Here is a 24,172-nt window from a genome sequence, read left to right on the forward strand (position 1 = left end):
CACAGCATTCACTCCAATCACTCATGCACGCATGTGACTGTGACATTTTCAAGGTAGGTGGTGTGTGAAACAATGGTTCTGTTGCTGCACAAAATATATACATTCAAGCTCTTTCAATGAACACAGCTATTTGTCCATTTACAAAAACTGTCAAAAATAGTAGTTTTAGTCCTCAAATTTGCAAACAAAACTTTTAAGATCTGAAGGACCCGTGGGAACGGGAGGGCCATCACACACACATCTCAAAAATACTAATGCGTCAGTCTGATTTTTCCCCCATTAAGGGTCTTTTTAGGGATTTTTTTTCCCTTATCTGTTGTTGGGGTCTGAGGAGAGAGAGATGTTGTATGTTGTAAAGCCCTCTGGGTCTAACTATGATTTATAATATTGGACTTCATAGATCAATATGAAACTGCTGTTACTGGGCACGTTTTGTGATTAGGCTACAATGAACTTTGACTTGATTAATCTGTAATCACTTTGGGTTGCCTTTGAGTATGAAATGTGCTGTATAAATACATGTGCCTTGACTTGCTTAATATAAATGATTGGTAGTAAAACAGCCACTTGTGACTGATCCACATTAAATACAGTTTCTTAGTTACTGTTATGAAATGATGCACCTTTAGAAACTTTCAAAAATTGTTCAAGTTAAATTAGTCAAAAGCCAAAAAGCAATTCTGGTGTCCAAACTTCTGCATTATAGTTGAGAAGTGATGTGAATTTAAAGCTTCATGGTGCAGTACCGTGTGCAAGATTGTGGGGAATACAGGAATGAAATTGGTATTGGATAAGCACTTGGACACAGCCTGACTTCACATAGCGAGAGAAACAAAGTAGGATCATTCCATAAATAAATTTACATAAACTTGCTTGAGCTCACATTAAACACTCACACTCACACACTCTGTTGTTTCCATTGGCCTCAATCACCTTATTCTTATCCTCCAATTCTTTCTCTAACTGGAGTCGCTGGTTTTGGCCAGAGCAGAGCCCAGTTATTTGACCACAGCAGCTTTAGCCCAAGGCCAAGTGGGACACTCTCCACCACATCCAAACCAGCACATACTGTATACACTGACGTCTGCTCAAAAAATGCGAGAGCATACCCTCAAGGCAGGAAAAGTAGGCATGATGCAGACGGAGAAGCAGAGACAAACTGCAAACAGAAAGACACGAAAGAGACAGATGGACACATCACCTGGAGCTGAGGAAAACTGAGACAGTGACGAGCAGACTGTGTGACTCAACAGCAGTCAAAAAGACGGCGGCTACAAACTCAGCAGCTTTTGTAGAGGCCAAACACTTTATTAGCTGCACTGATTTACAGCCTTTCAGCAGTGTCTGGAATAACTGACCAAAAACTGATCTGACAGCAGACAGACAGTAAAACTTTTCAAGCTGTCCAAATCTTCCAACAAAGTCTTACTTTTTGCATTTTTGTTAAACTGTCTATATTTAATCCTGTTAGTTTTGGTTTCACATTGCAATTTTGTGACCGCAATAAAGAACTAAACTAAAAATACCAGTGTCCTTTTGGGATCACCTACGTGAGCCGCATCTCTAAACCTGACATTGATTGATTTGTAGACGGGCTCTCCTGTCTTCTCATATCCCTTATCTCTGACACTCTCAGAAAATAATTTATAAGTGTTTTTTGGAGTTTTTCCAGATGACACGTGCACACTATGTACTAAGGGTCCACTATCATATTACACAAACTCATGTTGCTCTGCACACAAAATGTACTTTTTAAAATCAGGCTGTAAAAAATGCTATAGTTGAATGTTATTTTCTACTTTTATTGAGTTTATTTTTTAACCAACATTAATCCTAATTATAAATATCAACTATTCATTTATTTTCAGAATTTTAACCCCCTGAATGCCAGTTTTTTGTCAAGATGCCACTATGTTGAGATGAAAAAAGTTAATTATTTTCAATACACTACATGCAAAGTAGATTTTCTGTGATTATCACAGCCTGGGATATGTCAATGTTTTGCAGCAACAGCTATTGTGAAAGTGCTCCTAGTGGAAATAGCATGTATTTTCTCCACATGCCATATATGGTAAAAATGACATCATCAGGTGGAAAATAGTAAAAATGGCAAATTCTAAGACAAAAGCCCAGAATGACACCCAGAAATAATACACTGCATGTTTTTATGCTTTGATGGCTGTGGGATCAAAAATTCCAGTTTGAATGGGTTTCAATGGCACTTTTTTTGCATTTAACATGTTAGACTTATTGTAGGAGCTGAGCTGGAAATTCCAAGAATAAACAAAAGTACACAATCTTGCGAAAATGTGTGCCATTCAAATAAACAGCCAAAATGATCAAAAATGATAAATGAAAAGAGCATAAAATGCACCAAACAGCCCCTAAGGGTTCACTGAACTTCTCCAAACTGCATGGTTTTGTGTGAAACTTAATCGTATCAGCTTGCTTTCGTTACCCCTAATGGATCGACACCAGGACTTTTCTTGGCAACGAGATGGATGTGAAATCTGAACTCGGGTTTTCCTAAATTTGTGTTGGACTCATAGTGGATCCTGGAGAGGTAAGACTGCTGATCTCCAAAAGAAAGATCTAAAGAAGATGAGGAAGGATATAGTCTGGTCTTAACACTGCCAAGTCTGCTGAAGGGAATACAGATGGGACCAGGATGCTTGGAGGGTTGTTGGAGGAAACTAGTGACCTTGGATTGGGCTTCGAAAAAGTCTCACTCTGTCAAATTGAAGGGTTTGGTTCCAAATGAGATATCCAGGGTTCGGAAAATCTATTACAAAATGGCTCAGAACAAAACGATTAAAACAAACTGTGGTGCGTCTTTAAAGACTGTTGCTTGGCTTCAGCTCTTGGTGGACAAACTGGCTCATTCTCAGACAAGATAATCTACATTTTCAACAACTTTTTGAATACTTCCATAATAGTGTGTCTAACTAGAAAGATAAGACACTGCAGCATTCCTAGCAGCTGGGACTACTTCAAAGGGATCTTTGTGAGCATCCAGTTTCCTGACAGTTTGCACATATTTGGCCAAATTCAGCCTCTTTCTGCACTAGCACGAGCTGCAGATGCACCCACTGCCTTTAACCGCTGCTGACCTTTAGGCGTGCATATCTCTGCCCTACCCGGCTGTCTGTTAACACCTTTTCACAGATATCTGATAGTCAGGGAACTCAAAGGGTCCCGAGTTATCAATACATGGTGACAGCTGCTAGAGAACAGAGGTATCAGTTCAAACACATCTGTTGACCACTTCTTCAGACATGCAATAATTCTAAAATTTAAACCTAGATTTACATTAATTTTCTTGTGCTGCGTTCAAGAAGCTTTCACAAGAAATTGAATACTGAAACTTGAGCAAATTGGTTTGATATCTTTTGAAAACATGGGGGAAATGAATGCAATGAGCAGCTTGGCAAAAAAAAAAAAAAATCTGACAAATTGCAAGAAAATAGTAAAAGGTGGCAAGAAAATGGCCTGAAAAAAAAGTTTTTAAAGAGCGAATTTTAAAAGAATTAGAAAAAAAAATGTCCAGAAAACCTAATTTTAAATTATTTTAATTAAATATTTAAAATCATATTACAGTAAAAACATTTTTTTGGATTACTTGTATTTTTAACTTTCATTTTCTTCTCCTTTTTTTGCTTATTTTTCAATTAATTTTTTGCTAATTTTTGGGCAACGTCTTGTTTAGTTTCTCATTTCCTTCTTACCATGTGTTTGAAAGATATCAAACCAATTTGCTCAGGTTTCACAGGGTTAAAAAATGAAAAACTGGTCTATTCTTGCTTTGATTATTGATTTAAATTTGATGTGCTGCTTTTCATCTGAGGTCAAGAACATCAGGCCAGCTCGCACGTCACGCTGTGTGTCTGTGTTTGTGTGAGATAATGGTGAATGAGGAGGCCTCGGGGTCCTTCTAGACGTTCAGAGGTCGGAAAGTAGGCCCCCGTTTCTGGAAAATATTCGGTATCCATTTCAGAGAGGAGGGCAGGGGTGAGCCGAGTGTGACGAGAGAAGGAACAGGAGTGCACAGGCCGACGTTAAGTAATAAAGACAAATATTGTCTCTACAATTAGACACAGTGAGATAGAGTGCAGCTTAAGCACTTTACAGGGCAGGCTGTACGCATGTTGAAGTCATGGATAGTTAGTTATGCAAACAATTATCTTTAAACCAGCAATAACTGATTGAATTACAAGATCCAGCAGTGCAACATTATCATTCATTTAGAGTCTTGTTTCCGGTGAACTAGAAAGTGTTAAGTCCAGTATTTAGTCACTTTTAGTCTCTGTTTCTCCAACAGGGCCCTGCTGCAGAGCTCCAAGCTCAGGCCCACCTCCATCAGCAGGACCAATGGTGGAAAATCTTGTTTTATTTCATGTGTTAAGATGGAAAGCCACCTGTGTTATCGGGGTGGGGGACCAAAAATTAATACTGCATAGAGACGCAATATTTTGCGTACGGTATTGTATCAATACAGAAGCCGCTTAGATGAGAGACAAAACGTCATGCAAATCCAGTTGCCTACGATATAGCACCTACAATTACCATGACCTAGATCACTGGGACAACAACAAGTAGTAGAATACAATGTTTTTTAAAAGCTTGTTTGATTAAGCTAAAGATATTTCATTCACTATCATAAAAGACCAAAAAAAGCAGCACATCTTCATATTAAAATGACTTAAAAATGATTTAATCAAAATGTTTTAGCATGAGTAGTTAATATGAAAAAAAATCCAACTGTTTCTTCTCATCCCAACAGAAGTATTAACGATGACAAAACGGAAAAATAACCAGCTCTGTCAAAGCATTTTGTGAGAAAAAATGTGCCTCCATGAAGCATATTTGAGGTTGATGGACAAAGTTATGAAAGAAGAGAACGGAGAATATTTCTGTCAGAATGATTCAGTATGAAGAGGCCCAGAACAGGAGACTAAAGCATTTCTTCCTTCTAAACCCAAAACAGACACACACACACACACACACACACACACACACACACACACAATGATGTTGAGTCTATGGTCTCGATCACCATGACAGTGTCTGAATAACTTTCCAACTACACCCTGAGTTTACGTGCCAGGTGAGCACCCAGTGAAGAGTGTGTAAGGAGAACAGGACTTGATGTATTTCAAAAGTAAAGTTGCTCCTATTACAATAGGATTTTAGGCCACGAAAGTCAAGCACATTATGGTATTAAAGAATTATATTAAGATATCTGCTTACAATAAAATCACATTTGAAATATATCATCATTTATATGACTGCTCTCAGGTAGCACCTACTTTCCAAAACCAATAAACTCTGTAATGAAGTCGAATCCTTTGGACATTCAGTCATACTAAAACTAAACATTAAAGGAACAGTTTGAGGAAAAACAGAAATACAAGAACCAAATTTTGGTTTTGTGAGCCAGAAAGAAAGAGAAACAACTGGAAATCTCTATTTTTGACGGTTTTGATCTAGCTCAGTGGTTTCCGACCTGGGGGTCAGGATTCCTCAAATGAGTCACGAGGTAGATCTGAAGGATCGCATGATGATTTACAGATAGGAAAGAAACGTATTCAGCTACACAAAATAATTGACTTTAAGACTTTTCTCTGATGATTGCTTTTTTTTGTGAAACACTGCATTGATTTATCCCTTTAGGCTCCTAAAGTTATTCAAATCAAACAGCTGGAGAAGGAAAAACTCGCTCATACCATACTAAACTTACTATAAGGTTTAAAGCTTTAAGTAATAATCCCAAAGATTTTCCTCAAAATAAAGGTCTGCTGTGAGTCACCATGTATTGCCAGATGAGGTAACACAAAGGTGATTGAGCCTACGGCCCACTGATGAAAGCATTGCTATATTTACAGAGTTGCAGTATTAGGAAATGGGTGTCAAGGGTGACATTCATGGAAAAAATGCTGTATCAAGTATCAAATTTAAGATCTCCTACTGCTGAAGCCTCCCATAAAAAACATTTAAGTGACGAAATGAGGTGACTCCTTATTATGAAGTACTCACAGGAAATGTTATGTGTTTGTTATATTATCACTATTGTTCCTGAAAAGTGCGTCTACCACAGAGGACAAAAGTAATATTCACAATTTCTTCAATAAATTGTTGAAACGGCTCCCTGGATCCTGTGTTTACATGCACACACCATACATCAGCTGTTCTACGAACCAACGCCAACAAATAACACGAGTTTTACAGCCTAACTTCTTTATAAACACAGCTTTAGTTTCTTTTGCTGCCCCCAATCAACCAGGACTGAAATCTTCATGATTGCAACTTTATGATTAAGAATTTTATCCCTTTGCGTGTACTGTATTTGGAGATGCTATCATACTCTGCTGACTAACTTCAGGACTTAAATACATGCAAAAAAAAATGCGACATCTGGGCTGTAGTTTACACCTGCTTAAAGTTACAAGTTTCAGCTTTATAAGCAAAACTGAAATTTCAGCTTTAAAAGCAAAACTGAGATCATGAGTGGTGTGCTGCTCCATCCACCTCTTATCGTGTTTTAGGACAGAAAAGCAATATGTGTTACTTTCAAGCCTTCCATTACTGTTGTGATTAATCATTTCACAGATATATGAGGTGCTATAAACAGTAATGGTAGTGTCCCAGATCCCACTGCAGACTGCAAAATTTTAACGTCTGGTGTCTGTGGACGTTCCTGTCTGGCCTCTGTCTTATCAGAGCTTTTCTGGCTGGTAGGTGAAGCGGCCTGTCTGCTCCATCCTTCTGTCTCATCCAACCCTGCCGGAGACCCTCTGACTCTGAGGAGGAGGAGGAGATGAGGGAAGGAGCAGACAGACTGAGGGGGAGGAAATGATTAAGGGTGAGATGGCGGAAAGTGGCAGTTGCACAGACAGGAAACAGAGACTTTTCTTATCATCTTATCGTGGCTGAGTCCAGCCGTAGGGACCGGATCAAAGAAGTGCACCTTGCTTTCATTTGTTGCAGTGGGCAGTTGTTTGCAACAGCTCTTTCTGTGAAACTGTACGCATCTTCCCCCTTTCTTCTTTACAACAGTCATACATATTTGCTTCTATTTTAGGGAGATTTGAAGAGGAAATAAGTTTATTCTCTTAGCTCTCCATGTTATCGCTTTACGGCCGTGTTTTTGTACTTTTAGTATACATAAGATGCAAAAACAGCATCAAAAGGGAGCTTGTTTATCGAATAAAGAGCCAGCAGAGGATCTCCCACACCCGCAACAGAGGTCCTAGTCAGGCCCCTAATGTCCAAAAAACCTAGAAATATCCTCAAAATGTCTTTAAGTCCCAGGACCTTCCTAAAATCAAAGAAATGTCCTACAATCCTAGAAATGTACAAAAATCCTAGAAATGTCCTAAAATCCAGGAATCGCCCTAAATCCTAAAGAGAGCAAGACATCTTAAAAATCCAAGAAATGTCCTAAAATCCTAAAATGTCCTAGGATCCTAGAAACGTCCTCAAATCCTAACATGTATGCAGCTGTATCGCTATGGTGTCACTTCCCACTTTCTTCTTGCTTGAATTGAGTCCTGGTGAGAGTTCATCGGCTTGCTTAAAATTTCCCCTGTGACTCAGCCAAGAGAATAAAAAATGCTCCAGTAAGCAAATATATTTTCTAGAAATAAAAAGCTCGCTGAAAATCACCCGCCGTAGACAGAATTTTCCAGCATTCAGGTGATTGATGGTGTTCATTTCCCGCCTTAATTTGCTGCACTCTCCATCTCATTACCGGTTATTCAGAAATTCAGGCAAAAAGCACAGACTCTCAAACATTAACATCAAGTGTAAATGTGTGTGCGTGCACTTTAGAGGGGCCAAGAATTTACAAAATCTCTACAGTTCATCTCCACAGGCCAAATACAAGCGACTTACACAAGCCTCATTTAATCTAATAGACGATGTTTTGTAAAATAATACTGCATATTTTGGCTGTGATGCGTCAAGGCTGACGAGGGTGACGTTCCCCTGCCTGACACTCTGCTGGTGAGGTCTGCGGCTCTGGAGGAGAGCATGATGGAAAAGCATGAAAACGGGAGGAATGGAAGAAACGGCGTTGACCCACTGGAATGAGACGGGGGGCCTCATAAACGCTCGCTATTTGTTTCGCTTGCTGTGGTCTGGCAAAGCTCAATGAAGAACGGCATCATCTCAAGTAGAGCTGTATGAAGTGTGATTGACAAGTGTTCCCCTTCTCTGAATCATCAACTTGGAATATTTCTACATTTTAGTGGACAAATGTGGGCTTTGATTCAAGCTTTCTAACTGGAAAAACACAGTGGCTACACTTTTTCTAAACTATGCAGCAAAATGTCTGTTTGAATAATTCGAGGTGATAACTAGAGCTTATAGTTACATTATGCTTTATTTTTTTATCTACAATGTCTATCTGAATTCAATTGCATGTTTACAAGGTTTGGAAGTCAGCAAGACACTCTGTTTGAATTCAAAATAAAAACCAAACCGCTCCAAAAAGATTTCAGATTGGGCCGGCTTCAATCTGTTTGGCTTAGTTCATCCTTGCTGGATGTTTGCAGGACATAAATCATGCAGGAAAAAACATCAATTTGTGAGATTTGGGTTGTATTCAAACGTCCAGAGTTCTGTGTTGAGGACAAAAGTACAATGTCTATAAATGCAAGCACATACATTCTCATGCACGCACTCCAGTTTACCGTCGAGAACATGACCTCTCTGATTTATATGATGACAGCCATGTAAAGACATGCAGCTGGGCCATAAACGCTGCATGTGTGTGTGTGTATGTGCGTGTCTTTTCCTGTTGAGTTGGGCACATTAGGGGTCATTGAAGGAATCCAACCCAATTGCCAGGATTAATGTTTGCAATGAATGTTACTGCAAACAACGGATTCGTTACATTTGTACGTTAATATGTAGCGGATATGTTGAAACTTTATGCTTCTTTACGTTTCAAGAAGGACATGGTAACGTGTGTTTATGATTAGACACAAAAACCACTTGGCTTTGGTTAGAAAAAGATTATGTTTGGGCTTAAACTCACAAGTGGTGACAGAAAAGCTGCTGGAGTCACCAAAAACACCAATATTTGGTGGCATAAAGCCGCTGGAAATATTGCATTGAGTTGCTAAAAACACCACAACTCGGCGGCACAAAAGCTGCTGGAAACATATCATTGGGTCGCTAATACAACAACCACATTTGGTGGCACAATCAACGCTGGAAACGCAGCTACAGGTCGCTAAAAGACAACCACATTTTGTGGCACAAAAGCACCTGGGAACACAGTTACAAGTTGCAAATGAAACACCACAACTAGTGGCACTAAAGCAACTGAATACAAAGCAATGGGTTGCTAGAAAACACCCAAATTTGATGGCACAAATGTCGCTAAAAACACAGTCAAGTTTTGCTGAGAAACATTCACATTTAGTAGTACAATCGCCACCAGAAACGCAGCAGTGGGATGCAAAGTAAAATTCACATTTGGTGGCACAAAGGCCACTGGAAAAGAAGCAAAGGTTCACTAAAAAACACCAACATTTGGTGGCAATATCATAATTGGAAACGTAGCAGCAGGTTGCTAAAAAACACCAACTTTTGGTGGCACAAAAAACCACTGGAAACTCAGCGAGGAGTTGCTAAAAACAAGCAGCTTATATATTACATCACTGTAGAATGATATATGTACATATACGAAACATACAACTGTAAGATATGTTTGGATTGCGGAAATACAAAATGCCAACATTTTCTTTAGTTTGATCTGGCTAAAGAATCATAGGAAAATGTTCGACCTGCTAGTCCAATCTATACAGATTTAAGTCCTAGAAACTCACCAGCTGGCTGAACAGAAAGCTTCTTTTATTAAGTGGCAAACGCCTTTAAACTGCTCTAAAGTCTGATTTGACCCAGACTCGGACAGAGGCCAACCAGCAGTCAGGTAAAAACATTACTGTGAATAACCAGAAGGAGCCACATTCTTTCTATCAATTCCTTGATCCAGGGCTTTTTCCCCCTCTTTCTTCTACTTTTTTTCCTCTCATTCTTCCATTTCTCTCCCACTCCTTTTCTCTCGTCATCCTTCTTCACACGCTGCCCATCTGTCTGTGTCTTATGCAACTGCGAGGGCCGACTGACACAGCGCGGCCGCCAAGTTCAGTTTAGTGCTCGCCTTTCTTTGCCAAAGCCAGGCCCGCCTGCAGAGAGCAAGAAGGGGTTTTTATCTGGCAACACACGGCAACCCAGAGGCGAATCTTCAGGATGGAGACAGATGATGAGACATAAAACAAGTGATGGCGGGGATTTTTAACTGGCTATTGCAGATACAGAGTTTTCTCTCCCAGTATTTTTATAGCCGACACTCGTATCCAAAGCAAGCTATAATAAAAGCAACAATGGAAAAAGCCGTAATTCCTGGATCAACAAGATTACTAGCGACCAACAGAATAAAATGAAAGGCTTTGAGCCATATTGCCTTGAAGATATTTGGTCATGTAAAAAGGCGAACGCATGGAAAATAAATTAAAGGAGAGGTAAAAAGAGCAGGAAAATGGATTGACTTTTTTTTAGGGCAATTACTGTAAGTAGAGAGAAGAGGAATCAGGTTCAGTTCGGAGGAGGTGATGTGAACTATTTCTGTCTCAGGTACAGTACAGTGGTTATTTCTCAGGGGTGTAACAACATCTACTGAAAGTCATCAATCAGCTTCTTTGTAGGACGGTCATGAAACTATGGCGCGGTGAGTGATGTCAGCTACCAGGTTATCATGTCAGATGTGAGGTTGAGGAGAGACAGAGCCTGAAATGAGGCACTTTGAGTTATTATGTCAGTGCTGCGCTCATAATAAACTCATAGTATATGACATCTGACCTCATGTACGTTATTTCAAACGCACAGACACAGAACAATGTGCTGATTTATGTTAAAGAAGAGACAGGCTGAGTAACGAACTTCAATATATTTTGAGCGCTGACTTTCTATCCACACCTTTACAGGGTCCCTACACCTTAAGGCATGTTAGATTTAAGACTTTTTAAGATTTTTTAATGCCACTCAATGAAATTTACTAACAATTTTACAACAACCAAAACTGAAAAGAAGAAAACATGAATTTACATCACTTGCTACTTCCGCGGACCTTATCCTTTCGCCAACAGTTTCTCTGCTGCTTTCCAGTCTAGGAACAATCACCTGATGATTATTCATTACAAATCTCATTGTGTAAACATTTTGTGAAAGCACCAATAGAGTCAACCCTACAATATCATCACAATATCAAGGATTTCACCAAAAATAGTGATATCTGATTTTCTCCATATCACCCAGCCCTACTTTTAAACCTGTTGACGTGTTGTGGGGTACAGAGGCACTAAGGCAAAGCATACAGGAGCACCCTGTTGACTTGAAGGATTTACTGTAGCAAAATTTCTGTTATTCACATTATTTTTTCTTCCTCAGAAGTTAAACTCTATTGGCTTGTCGGCTGCCAGTACAATCGGCCTCTTTCATTACATATCAAGTGTAAACTTGTGTGCGAAAAAATGAATGCCTTCAAGAAAAAAAACTGTCAGAAAGTCAAATTTCTCCAATTAATTGCATCTCACTGCTTTTTAAGACAGGTAGGCTTCTTGCCACGCCTTAGTGTTTGGAACAGCTATAAACACGTTTGCCTTTAGATATGATGTAAAAAACATTGCAGCATATAACACCATTACAGAGAGTTTGAGAAGGGCGAAATGACTTATATAAGCAGCCTTTATTACTCAGTTTTAATCACTATACAGATATTAACACTGCCTTACTTGAGTCTGACTCTAAATACAATATTTGATTAAACTAAGTGAGAAAAATCAGAAACTTCTGATTCAGAATTTACTTTTTAACCTACATACATTGATGCTTTTAACCAACTGTGTTATATATTGGGGGAAAAGAGAGACTACAGAGAGACACAGTGAGACAGAGACGAAGAGTGCTGGAGGAGAGCCCTGTCTCTACATGCACGGCTGGTGGAAAAATGTCTCTCTTAATGGATCCCAGCTTTCTACAGCACTTAGAACAGCCAAGACCAGCCAAGGGAATAAAATATGGCATTATTATTATTATACTGCAATTATCAATTATCCTCTCTCTCTTACTTTCGCCGTCTCTTTTTCTTTTCTGACACAGATGCACACGTTCACACACACCGCTGAATTTTCCCTTGAAGCCTCAGGAGCACAAACGCATGGAGGCACGTGTACAGACACAAAATCACGAATTAAATGCACTCACACACAAAGTTCCCAATTTGACACACACTGAGACAGTGGCGCTACAGTTCAGCCGGGACACGATGACGGGCGGATATGCGCTTTGTAGATTAGTGTTAGCAGACCCATCCTTTACGCAGCTAATGGAAAGAGACGACGAACGCTCCCTTTTTTCTCTTCCTAGTCAGATTCAGACGGGCGGTAAAATAACGCAGAGATCAGGCGATAAATCACACGCAGGCCTGTTTTTCTTGACATCACTTCCTCGATCATGTGAAGATGCAGTAAACGTCAGACTGAATCTGTCAGGTGTTGGGTGCTTTCTGGAGTACCGGTTGTGTCTCGGGTCTGTATCTGGTAGTCTCATCTATCTTTCCAAAAAAAAAATCTCAGCCCTGTGTAGGCTGCACGTAGCTCTCCCATTACTCATACATCGCTCAAGTCAGCCTACGGACTTTCACCATGCGGATGCCATACTGAAAAGAAATAGAGCAGAGTTTGTTGGCTATGATAAGTGAATAACAGAATGAAATCTGATCTTTTATATTAATCAGACTTTGAATCAAAAACAATGTTTGGAAGCCGACTTAAGAGCCTGAGCAGCAGCGGTACGCCCTACTTTTCTTCTACAGCCATCTTTGGCTGATGTAGACTACTACATCACTTGATAAATCACCCAAAACATTCAGAGTGTTTGTGAATAGCGATAAAGGCACTAAAGTTCCCCCCAGAAAGCCTTTTCTTGGTATTGTTGTGGTCTTTAGCAGCTGGGATGCAGCCAGCGGTCTCCTTATCAGCACTTAACTAAGAGGAGGGCGAGCTGAAAACCTGTCCTGAGGGCCAAGCTTTCAGCGCTAAGCCGGAGGATACGGTCCAAGACTATTAGCTTTTAAAAAAGGGATGGATTCAAGAGGTTAACCTGCCAAAACTCAGCTTACCTACCTCTTTGTGTGAGGTGATTTTTTATATATATTTATAGTGCATTCATGGAAAAAAGGTGCTGCAGCATCAAAGTTATATGGGTTTTAAGGTGGCCATTTTCTGAATATATTATTAAGTGTTTTTGGATCGGAGGAACTTTTTCATAGTTTTAGGAACCCCTCAGGTTATTGTGTTTGAACTGCAAGGAACTGGAGCGATCATGATTCTTAGAACACCTTTTTTGGGGAACTGGTTCCACTTGAGAACCGGTTCTAAATGGTCCAATCCATCAGAATCATTTGCATCCGAGCTAATCAACTCCTTTGATCAATGTTGCCATTTTTTTGCCAATTGCGCAAAAGAATGTCATGATGCTGAAACATCTTTCTATGCAACATGGGCTTAAATTACAGGAATGACACGTATTTAACACACTAAACACAAGTGCCACTGCTTCCTAACCAGGCAGCATGTCCGAGGGTCAATATCCCATGTAATAGTAACATCTGTGTCACATGCACGCCTTTTGTCAGCTGTTTCTACACTGCTTTTAGACTTAAAAATAATAAAACAACTGCCTTGTTGCTGAAAACCTACAAGAATTTGATCAGGAATCAGTAAGGGAACTGAGAAAGAATCAGACCAATAAGCAGAATCCTTAATGCTAATGGTATCAATGAAATCTTATCAGTTCCAGTCCATAATTACTTGATGCCTATTTTTTTAACCACAAAAAAATAAAACATTCATACCGTATATGTGTATCTACATGTAAATTATAATCCTATCACATCATTTTAAATCTGTAGTGCTTGCAAAAGTCTTTACCCAAGTCCTCGCTGATCTCACAAAGGAGGAGGAGCCTTTAAGACTTTCTGCCAGAAAGTCAGGTGTTGTATTAAAGAGCCAACTGCTCCACATAGGAAGAAGTCTTGGTGAAAAGATGGGACAGAACAAGACTTCCACCCTGGAGACTCCTTTTTATTATTTGTCTGTGTCAAGATCGTATTTCAAAGTTGCTCAGACACCACAAAAGGTCATCCAGGTGATGATCCAATATCTGCCTTATTGTCTTATCACTGAATGGATTTGTCACACTTCAACAGCCTTTTCATTCAACATCACTGCACAGCAAGCTTCGCTATCTGAACATCCATCAAAGAGGTTTTCTGACTTCAGCGCACCCAGTCATAACATCTATTTTGAGCCATGATGTGCTTCCATCTGTGTGGACGCAACAACTATCAGCAGACTGCAGAAGTATTTCTCTGTGAGTTTGCAGACCCCAAAAACACCTGAATGCAAAAACTCTCCTAACTGAATGCAGATCTGAGGCATGAGCCGAGGTGTGTGTGTTTATACAGGACCAGCCCCTATACCACCAACACAGCTTTTACAGCTGGGCTGTTTGGACTTGACGGATGAACTGTGCCATATGTCCTTGGTGCGTGTGTGTTTAAGTGTGTGAGCGCCGCTGGGTGTCAGGCAGCTCAAATCAACAAACCATAAACAAGCTAACATTTTGACCCTTTGTAACCTCGCATAACCCCCCAATCCCTGGTTCTACAGCATATTCAGCCTTTACAACCGAAACTACAGGGAAAAAGTTGGTACCATTTTTCCAAACCTTTTGCTCATTGTTGTTCAGTGCTACATGCATGCAGGTGATTTTCATGTTTGCACAAGTTGGTTGGTGCATGCATCTGTATGTGTGCTCCCTCTTAATGGTATTTTTATCACTGGAAACTCCTGAACAATTAGGCAGCAAGAGGCTTCCCCTTGCTATCTGCTGGGGGGTAATTTAGAGGAAGCAACAGGGAGGCTACGCAGGGCCTCATCAACATCAACCTCACTAAGCCGCAATTACTCCCTGCGCACACACACACACACACACACACACACACACACACAGACACTGAGCAGTCACACATATAGAAAAAAAGTTTAAGAAAAGCAAGCTCAGTTTCATTATTAAGATGCGAAATAAACCAACTCATGCACACCTCACTGACATTAATGTTGACTTTATCTTTGACTCACCGCTGCCCGCTGGAAGGCTCCTTTGGTGTAGGTGCCGCCTCCTCTGTAGTTGATGGCCGGGATCTCCTGGTTGAACAGCGAACACTTGTGCTGGTGGGACTTAGGTGCTGAGATGTGGTCCACCCTTGTCACTACATGGGTCTTGGATGAGAAAGTGACCAGCGCCACCCGCGTGTTCTCCGGCGCAACGGGAAAGTCAGAAAGCATCTTGCGTATGAACCTCAGCTCGCTCAGAAAGTTGTTGGCCCCTACGCTGGAGGATTCGTCCACCAGGAAGACCAGGTCCAGGCAGGAGCTTTTCTCTCGTAGCTCCCGGACATTTCGCTTGAATGCCTGGCCGAGGCGCTCCACTTTGCTCTCTGCGCTCTCTGACAGGTTGCCGGCTGACGAGGAGGAGGTTAAAGGTGGCATCTGCCTGAAGCGGCGGGACTGCGGTTGAGTTTGTTGCCCGGCTGTGGTCCATACGTCCAGGATGCACAAGACCAAAAGGCAAGAAGTCCATAAAGGGAACCTTTGAGAAAACATAGTGAGAGTCAGCACCTGCGCTGAAGAACTTTGGAGAAAAAAAAAAAACACACAACGCGTGGATCCTCTTCTCAAGAGGAATTCAGTGAATTTAAACGTCTCCTATGCCTGTGTCAGCGTCCAGGAACATATCAGATAGAAAGAGTTCAGTGCAGAGTTCCTCAAAAGCATTGCTGAATGAAGATGAGGAGTCTTTTCATTCAAAATGTGTCTCTGTCCATCTGCTTCTTTCTCTCCAGTGGAAGAAAACTCCAGTCCTGTCTGGAAAAATGTTTAAGCCTGCTCACAGGATACTGCCTTCCTGTCTTTTCTACAAAAATAAACCTGTATATCTGGCTTTTTCTACAGTTTGTTTGTGTAAATATGTTGTTTAAAGCTTCTTAAGAGTCTGTATAAATCTATAAGTCATTTCTCACTCTTTCCTGCCTTTTCTGTCTCTAAGTCAATCTTCTAATCTGTGCACCAGATCCAAAAAACCCCAAGCCTCTTCAATCCTCCTCAGTCCCGTTGTGCTGCCCCTCTGGCTTTTTTCTATGTGCCGCTCCTGCCGCCACCGTCAGCCAAGCACTGAATGCTTGTTCCCCTCTTCTCCCCAAATCATTTAAAAAAACACGGAGGAGGAGGACGGAGGAGAAAAAGTTGAGAGACAGAGAGAGGCTGAGGGGAAAAAAGGGGGCAGTCCAGTCATGGCCGTGAAGTCATTTTTTTCCCTCTTCATCTCTCCTCCTCCTTTTCTCTCACCTCCCCCTCTCTCCCTATCTCTCTGTGTCTCTCACCCCCACCCCCTTCTCTCTCCCTCTCTCCCTGCGTCTCTCTCGTCCTGACAGTGGAGTGAGGTTCGATGTCAGTGCAGCGCCTTGCCTGTCAACTCAACATTTTTAACCCCCCCTTTAAAAAAAAAAAAAAACAGCCACTGTGATCAACTCCACATGTCCACACCGTGCACGTAAGGTAACATCACGATGAGATCAAACAGAGTGAGAATGAAAGGAGGGATGAAGGGAGGAGAGGGCAAAACGATAAATCAGATTAAAACAAATGCAGAGTTTGGCAGAGTCTGGAGGAAGAGCTGAAATCTGTCCTCCAGAGTTAGGAAGTAGTTAAGTCTGCTCTGGATACGTGCTCTGTCAAATCATCACTCTTTCAGCAGCTATCACTTCCTCTCCCTCCTCTCCTTTTTTTTTGCTTCTTGTTCAAGAAATAAAAAAAGAGGAGGGGAGAATTGCCCTTCTTGCTCTTTGGATTTGTCTGCTTCTTCCTGCACCACAGGGATTCACACACACTCTTTCACCACACTGTTTTTCTACATCTTTTCGGTCTCTTATAGCCTCTCCTTCTTTCTCCGTCTCTCTCTGCTGCCGTGTTTTCCTTCAGTGATTTTATCTGTAACCAAAACAAAGGCAGCCGGTGTTACAGAGGCACACTGCGCCTATTAAACCAAAGGCCGGAGATTTACAGCAAAGAGCTGGCTTCACAAGGAGCAGCAGAGGCTCGCGAGGAAGGAAGAGTCAGAGACAGAAACAAGACAAGCAGCAGAGAATAAAGAAGTGAGGGAGATGGAGACGGGGACCAAAACAGAAAATTAGATACACTACACGGTCAAAAGTATGTGGACGCCTAAACATTATTTCAATACGTGATTGTACATCTGACTCCAAAACCATGAGCGTAATCCACCACTATAACAGCCTCTTTCATTCGGGGAAGACTTTCCACAAGATTTTGGAGCCTAACTGATGGGGTTTGATTTTTTATTTTATATACAGCAGGTGTGTCTTTTTTCCTATTGGGTTTCAATCTTACTAACTTTTTATAAGGATGTTTAGAGCCACTGTCACATATTCCAATTTTTTTTTCTCTTTTGCCTCTACATTTTTTAATTCAGGTGATGCAGATTAAAACTGTTCCAATCCCAGGTCATCGATTACCAACACTAAAATGAACGACGCGTCCCCACTTCCCACCACTATGCTTAAGCAAAGCCAAAACATCACCATGGTGATGTAATTTGGAGCCGCTGTAACACTCGTCCGACCAATCGCAAGCAGCACCATTGAACGCAAGCACACCGATTGGCTGACACAACTGTCAATCACGGCAGAAACTACCCCTTTTTGTAGAATTAAAAAAACTCTATAAAAGCAAACTTATCAGCAAAATGATCCCTTAAACACACATCAGAGTAATGAGAACTACCTTAATATATTACCATCTTTAAAAATTTGATTTGGTGCGTACTTTAGTTTGGCCCATCTCCCATTCAGTGACGTGGGGGGTTTATGACTGATACTGTAGACACCAGGAGGCGATCGAGATTTTAAAGCTTTACTTTGGGGGAACTGTCATGCCGTCCACCTTTATATATAGCGACACACGGGGCACCCTTTGCGTCTTTCAGATTCATTATTCATTGATTATTCATTATGTTTGTCTGTTTACATTTGTCGAGTATTTCAAATTCACTACAGGTGGCAGTGTAGGTTAGTGTGGCAGTTAAAATGCAGAAAAGTAAAAAAGGGAAAAATAAAGAGAGAAAGTGAAGAAATAAAGATATAAAGAGTAAGAGGAGGTGACAGAATCAATAAAAAAGGAGAAAGTTGACTGAGTGAGCATGTGTGTGTGTGTGTGTGTTATTGTGTTTCCACCAGAGCAGTCCAGTGCAGTCAGTCACTCTATTAGCCACAATGACACACAGCTGAGGCACACAGAGTGTTTATTAGCCTGTATAAGCCAGCTTTTCTCTGTCTCTCTCATTTAACGGCTCTGGAAACTTCTGCACCAAAGAGGTGGGAATAGAACGTAGCGTCATGCTGGCCAGATAAACTGACTGAGACACAAACACAGAAATATAAAGACTAAAACACACACTGACCCAGATCTTCACACAGATGCAGATAGAGACACAAAAACACACACTCTTGCTCTCACACATGCTGAAAGGGGGATGAGCACAGCTGTGACTTCCTGCTTCCTGGCACTAGAGACCCCTCACCAGACTTTTGCGGGGGTCCCAAGGGAGACGGGTGGGTGGTGGATGGAGAGGAGGATTGTGAGTGTGTGTTGATGGGGGTTGTGTGTTGGTCACACTGAGTATTCAAGAGAAACCAGTGAGGGAGTATGGCCTCTATGTACAGTACAAGGCTTCTGTGCAGATATCTGCACGCAGGGTTCCTGCAGCTTAACTGGACAGAAATCAATTTTCTTGTGCTGCGTTCAGGCGCCTTTCACATATTCAAGTATTCCAGCCTTTGAGCCTTGAGAAGATTGGTTTGATTTCTTGCAAAAACATGGTGAAAAAGCAATAAGCAACTTGACATTTGAATTTAAAGAAATAAGTAGATATAGGAAATTATCTTTAAAAAAAGGTAGGGGGGAAATGTCCAGAAAACTATGTTTTCAATTGTTTAATTGTTGCTAATTTTTAAATAATTTTCTTAGATTTTTTATCAATTTCTTGCCATGAAAAAATGGGGTGATTTCTCTGTTAAAATGATCACTGCCTTATTTCCATGGGGTTTTTTTTAAGACATTAAGCCGGTTTTCCCAGGTTTCAGGTGGTTATGGCAAAGTAGATTTGAGACTTTTTAAGACTTTTTTAATACCACTTGGAATTGTCAAAAATGTGATTTCTTATCTTTCATTCAATTCTCCAGTCATAACATAAAACAGACACATTTTTTCTGTCTTCTATTTTCTAATGTTTCCGTCTTCAAGTGACTAATGGTGACATCAATTTTTGAAATTGCTCCAGTATTGAGTCAGAGCGTAACAGCCAGTAATGGGGAAAACAGGCTGCAATGTAACCACTCAGTACACATAAATCAATGGTGCAAACATGCTCTAAGTATTTGTTTTTGCCACTGACATGATTAGATTGTTATTGATATATCGTCTTGTTACACAATAAGATCTTTATGTTTAACCAGAAACAGCCCCGATACTGCCATGGTCGATTCCACCAGACTCCATTTAAATAAAGAGCAATTTAAGCATGTACAGAGTCAGCATATTGCAGATCTAACTGGGTGAATTAAGGGATTATTTCAACCAAACCAGAATTGGTGATTGTTGGAACAGTGGAAAGACGAACTAAGGCGAGTTTTGCGAGTTTTATTTTGTTCCTGTCAACTGTCAATGAAGTGTATTTTACATAATAAAATTACTGTTTATTTGAATGAAGTCTGGTGAGTTTTACTTTGGTGGCTTTAGGCTTTTTCTGGTTGAACAAAAATGATCTTACTTTTTAACAAAAGAGGTCTGTCTGTGTAGGGGTCCTTTCTATAAGGTTGTCAAACACTTAAAACAAGCTGAACCTGTCAGTGGCAAAAATCAAGCACTTTAAAATCTTTAATAACCTTAATTAACAGTGCAAACATGCAGCTAAGAGTTACACTGCAGCCTGCTCCACTGCAGCCAGCTGCAGCCCTCTCGCTTAATACTGGACCAATTTCAAAACTTGTTGTTTCTATTAGTCACTTAGACACAAAAACATGGGAAAAAAGGTCCCGATATAAAGTGCAGAACTTACCCTTTAACCCCAAAGAAGAAAAAAATGTTTCTGCTTTTTCCCTGAGAGTTGAAAGAAAGATAAGACGGCCTTTAGTGTCTTTGTTTGACCTCTTTTGTTGTCACGGAAATTGTGTGTGTTTTTTTTAAATAACTTAGACACTAAAACATGGGAAAACAGGGTCCAGGTTTAAAAAAAAAACAACCTTACTCTTTAAAATGTGCAGTTAGGCATTATGTACAGCCACTAATTTAGCAGACTCCTAACAATTTAAAATGAAAATAAAGCTGCGGAAACTGCCATTGTTGAGAGATATAAAATGAAACCAAATACAAAGAAGAAAGAACAAATAAGCACACATTTGCTCAGTCAGTCTGCCGCAGATTAAATTTAATGTCCGCCTTTCTTAGATTCCAGACAATTTAAGGCCCCTCATTTTAGACGATGACTTTCAAAAAACAAAAATAAAGACATTTTTTAAAGGATCTGTGGGAAGTAAGTGGACACAAAATGATGGATGTGTGCAAAGATTCACATGTTGGGTTCGCAAATGTACACACAAACAGGCAGAAATTGAGGAAATACTGAACAGAACGCAAAAGGAAATTGTAAAAAAAGAGTGCAAGTCAGAGAATCTGAGTTTGAGGACTTTGAGGATGCTGACGATGTCCCTTCATCACACACACTTTGACAAAAATACTATCTAAGCCCTGGCAAAGTGACTCAAATGTTAGAGATGATTTATAGGTTATCAAAATTAAAATAAGTAGCACAAGAACAGAAAGTCAGACACAGAGACACGGCTAATAAGATGTTTACCTCTGCTTTCTTCAACACTTGTCTTGTCTTGTCTTGTCTTTCTTCTTCCTCTGGAAAAGCAAAAACACTCAAAAGGTCAGTGACTGTAAAATGGTGATAGTTTCGGGGTGCACGATAATATCGGCATTTTATCTGTATCAACACAAATTGGCTTTAAAATGAAGTCAGATTTGGCAAACATGCTGATTTTTTGTCAATATCAATTTGAACATGCACAAAGCATCAACCCTAGGAGTAAGTATTTCTCCTAATTTGCACAATAAATCAGTATACCATAAACTGAATAGCACAGTATTTGATGTCTTCATTTCCACCATGACACTAATTCAGGAGGGGGAAAAAAGTGAATATATCATTATTAGTATCGGTTATCTGCCAAATGAGTTGTTATTTATCTACTCATTCAATATCGGCAAAAAATCCAATAATGTGCATCTCTACGATTATTCACTTTCACATAAACACTAACACCTGTTCTCTCACCTCTTCTGACACCAGGCTGGAGCAACAGATACAGTAGCTGCAGGTGACAACACATTCTTCATTTTTCTTGGCATTTCTGGCCTAAAGGATGAAGCACATATCTTCAGCAGGAGGGAAACTTTTCCAAAACATTCCTGTACAGCTCTGTTATATTTAAAAACAGGTTAAATATTTTCCTGTGTGAGCTCAGAGAAGACAAAACTTTGAACTTGATACACACATTAGGCACTTAAAATCATGTGGATTTTAAGTATTATGCTGAGTTTACTTTGGGGTTGTAGGTACTTTTCTTTTACTTACATTACAAAAAATCTGATTGTGTAATTGTTTAGCACAGGGGTTCCCAACCGTTGAATAATAATGTAAAATTTAAGGGGGGGTGATTAAAGACATTTATCAAGAACAACACAAAACATCCTCTGTTTCAGCCTCTCTAATGTGACAAATTGTCTCTTTCCTCTGTTTTAAATAATGGTAAATTGAATATATTTGGGTTTTGGGCTGATGGGCAGACCAAACAAGACATATGATGATGTCTCCTGTTTCCAGGCATTTTTCACAATTTAATGGTATTTAATAGACTAAATCACTAAAAGAAAAAAATAACACTTTATTCAATAAAAAATTATATTACTTTACTTTCCTTACTGTCTCTGTATCCATTTAACCTCACTCTGATGAAATGATGTGTCTGTGTTGCTCCCTATGTATTTGGGTCACGTAAACTGCACCTGTGAACTACATTTCCCATGCGCACTTGCAAGCCGACGCACAGGTGAACACAATTTGGATAAATTAAAGGCTTCAAAGTCCCTTGTTGTCAAACTCAGACAACGTTTTAGATATTTTAACACTGTTGTAGTGTTATATTTTTGTTTAGAGTCATTAATGCCCCTGTTTTCCCTTTTAAAAAAAGCCAAAAAACGGCCAATTACGTCAAATAAGGAGCAGTTTCTAGGTTTTAGTGCCTGCTAGCTTACTGATAAAACTTGAATTGCCTTTTCAGGGTAATTTAGACTGTGAGGAAAACACTTTTTAATTGTATTCAGGCTAATGTCATCATTTGGAAATGCTACAGAGTGTTTAAAAAGACCAAAAGACCGACCAAAGATCAAGAACAACAAAGCTTTCCCTCTTTAACGAGCCCCCTCACCGCATTGTTAGCTAGCTTAACCGTTTTAATTTGTTAATTAGCTTAGCAGCGCCGGGCTAATGTAAACTCTACAAAGCCCGTTTAACTGCCAGTAACTTAAATGAGCTACGAAAAAGAAACCTCACCCATTAGGTAATTGTATCCACGTTTCTTAATGGTATAAAACTAACACTAAAAGTGGACACTTACCGTCAAACTCTCACAAGCGGCTCTTTTTCCAGTTAGCCCGTCTGCTAACATGTAGCTGTGTTACACTGCCCTCTGCAGGCGGCGGCGCGTCAGTACAACACTTATATGACGCAATGACGCACGGCGGTCGCTAGATGACGCACTAATATAAATACTGTACGAGTAAAAGGCTGATAGGAAGAGGATTTATCCAGTTTAACCGTAACTAGAAATAAGGGATTTTTTTGTTGGAAAAAACCCTAAACAGCAACACTTAAACACATCATAGAGTTTTTAATTTGAAAGACACGGAACGCGGGTGACGCAGCACGTTATCTGTGACGCAGTCACGCACGGCAGATGGCGGCAAACAGGAATCTTGACAGGAAGAGGACGAGTCAACATGAAGCTGACAGGTGAGGTGAGTCACAGTTTTTGTTTTTAGTATGACTTGACCGACGACCAAACAGCCCACAACACAGACAGACGAACAGAGAGGAGCACAGGGAGGACAACAGACCGACTGACAACAGACGACAGAGAGAGAAGAGAGCAAACTACACAGAGACTTTTGATATCCTTTACTAAATACACTTCAAAAGACACTTAAAAACACTCACTCACACACACACGCTTGCAGGCAGCTTTATTAATAAAAATATTTTCGGCAACAGTCATATTTTTTTTACTATAGACGATGACTTAGTGTGTAGTGTATAGCTTGGGTTGTGTACTTGTGTTTGTAGGTGTCATTTTTGGTATAAATTTGGCTAAAACTGTTAAAAAGGGGTCTCTTTACCTCTCACCTTAATATATCTGAATAAAAATGAGTCCAGACCATAGAAAGTGATCTCCTTCGCCTCCCTCAAAAGAATATTATGGTTATTTTAAACTTACTACAAGGTAGCCTACCATAGAAAAACTATAACCTCATTATATAGGATTATTATAGTATTATGAGCAGCCTACTATAAAGAAGCTACTAGCAACAGTGGTCCAAACTGATGTTAAAATGCATCATTTTTTGTCTAATAATGTGAACATTTTCTGCCACAGGGCAAAAGTTTAGACTGACCTCCAGCCTTGGCCCTTTACTGCATGTCACCCAAGCCCAAAAAATAATCTTTAAAAAAAATAGAAAATTAATATTCCAAATCTACTAATTTCTTGCAGTTTCTAATCGGAAAAGCGAGTGCCCCGTAAAGTAAAAGTATTAACAGAAAATACACTTCTGTAAAATGAAATACTCACACTTTAAAAGTGTTTTAATATGTTCTTTTGTTACTACAACTAGATTATCATTACTGT

The 24,172-nt window shown here is 40.0% G+C and overlaps 1 protein-coding gene across 2 annotated transcripts in view; it reads right to left on the reverse strand.

Annotated features, from left to right (window-relative positions):
- The window catches only part of svep1 (sushi, von Willebrand factor type A, EGF and pentraxin domain containing 1), a 113,314-nt gene extending 96,964 nt beyond the window's left edge, over positions 1-16,350 (reverse strand). For both annotated transcript variants that reach the window (XM_042511964.1, XM_042511963.1), the window contains exon 1: positions 15,210-16,350. In XM_042511964.1, the coding sequence (XP_042367898.1) occupies positions 15,210-15,734 (525 nt within the window). In that variant the 5' untranslated portion in view covers positions 15,735-16,350. The remainder of the gene's footprint in view (positions 1-15,209) is intronic.
- Between the last annotated feature and the right edge of the window lie 7,822 nt (positions 16,351-24,172).

Source organism: Plectropomus leopardus, chromosome 23 (genome assembly GCF_008729295.1).
Source record: "Plectropomus leopardus isolate mb chromosome 23, YSFRI_Pleo_2.0, whole genome shotgun sequence".
NCBI classification, from domain to species: Eukaryota; Metazoa; Chordata; class Actinopteri; order Perciformes; family Serranidae; genus Plectropomus; species Plectropomus leopardus.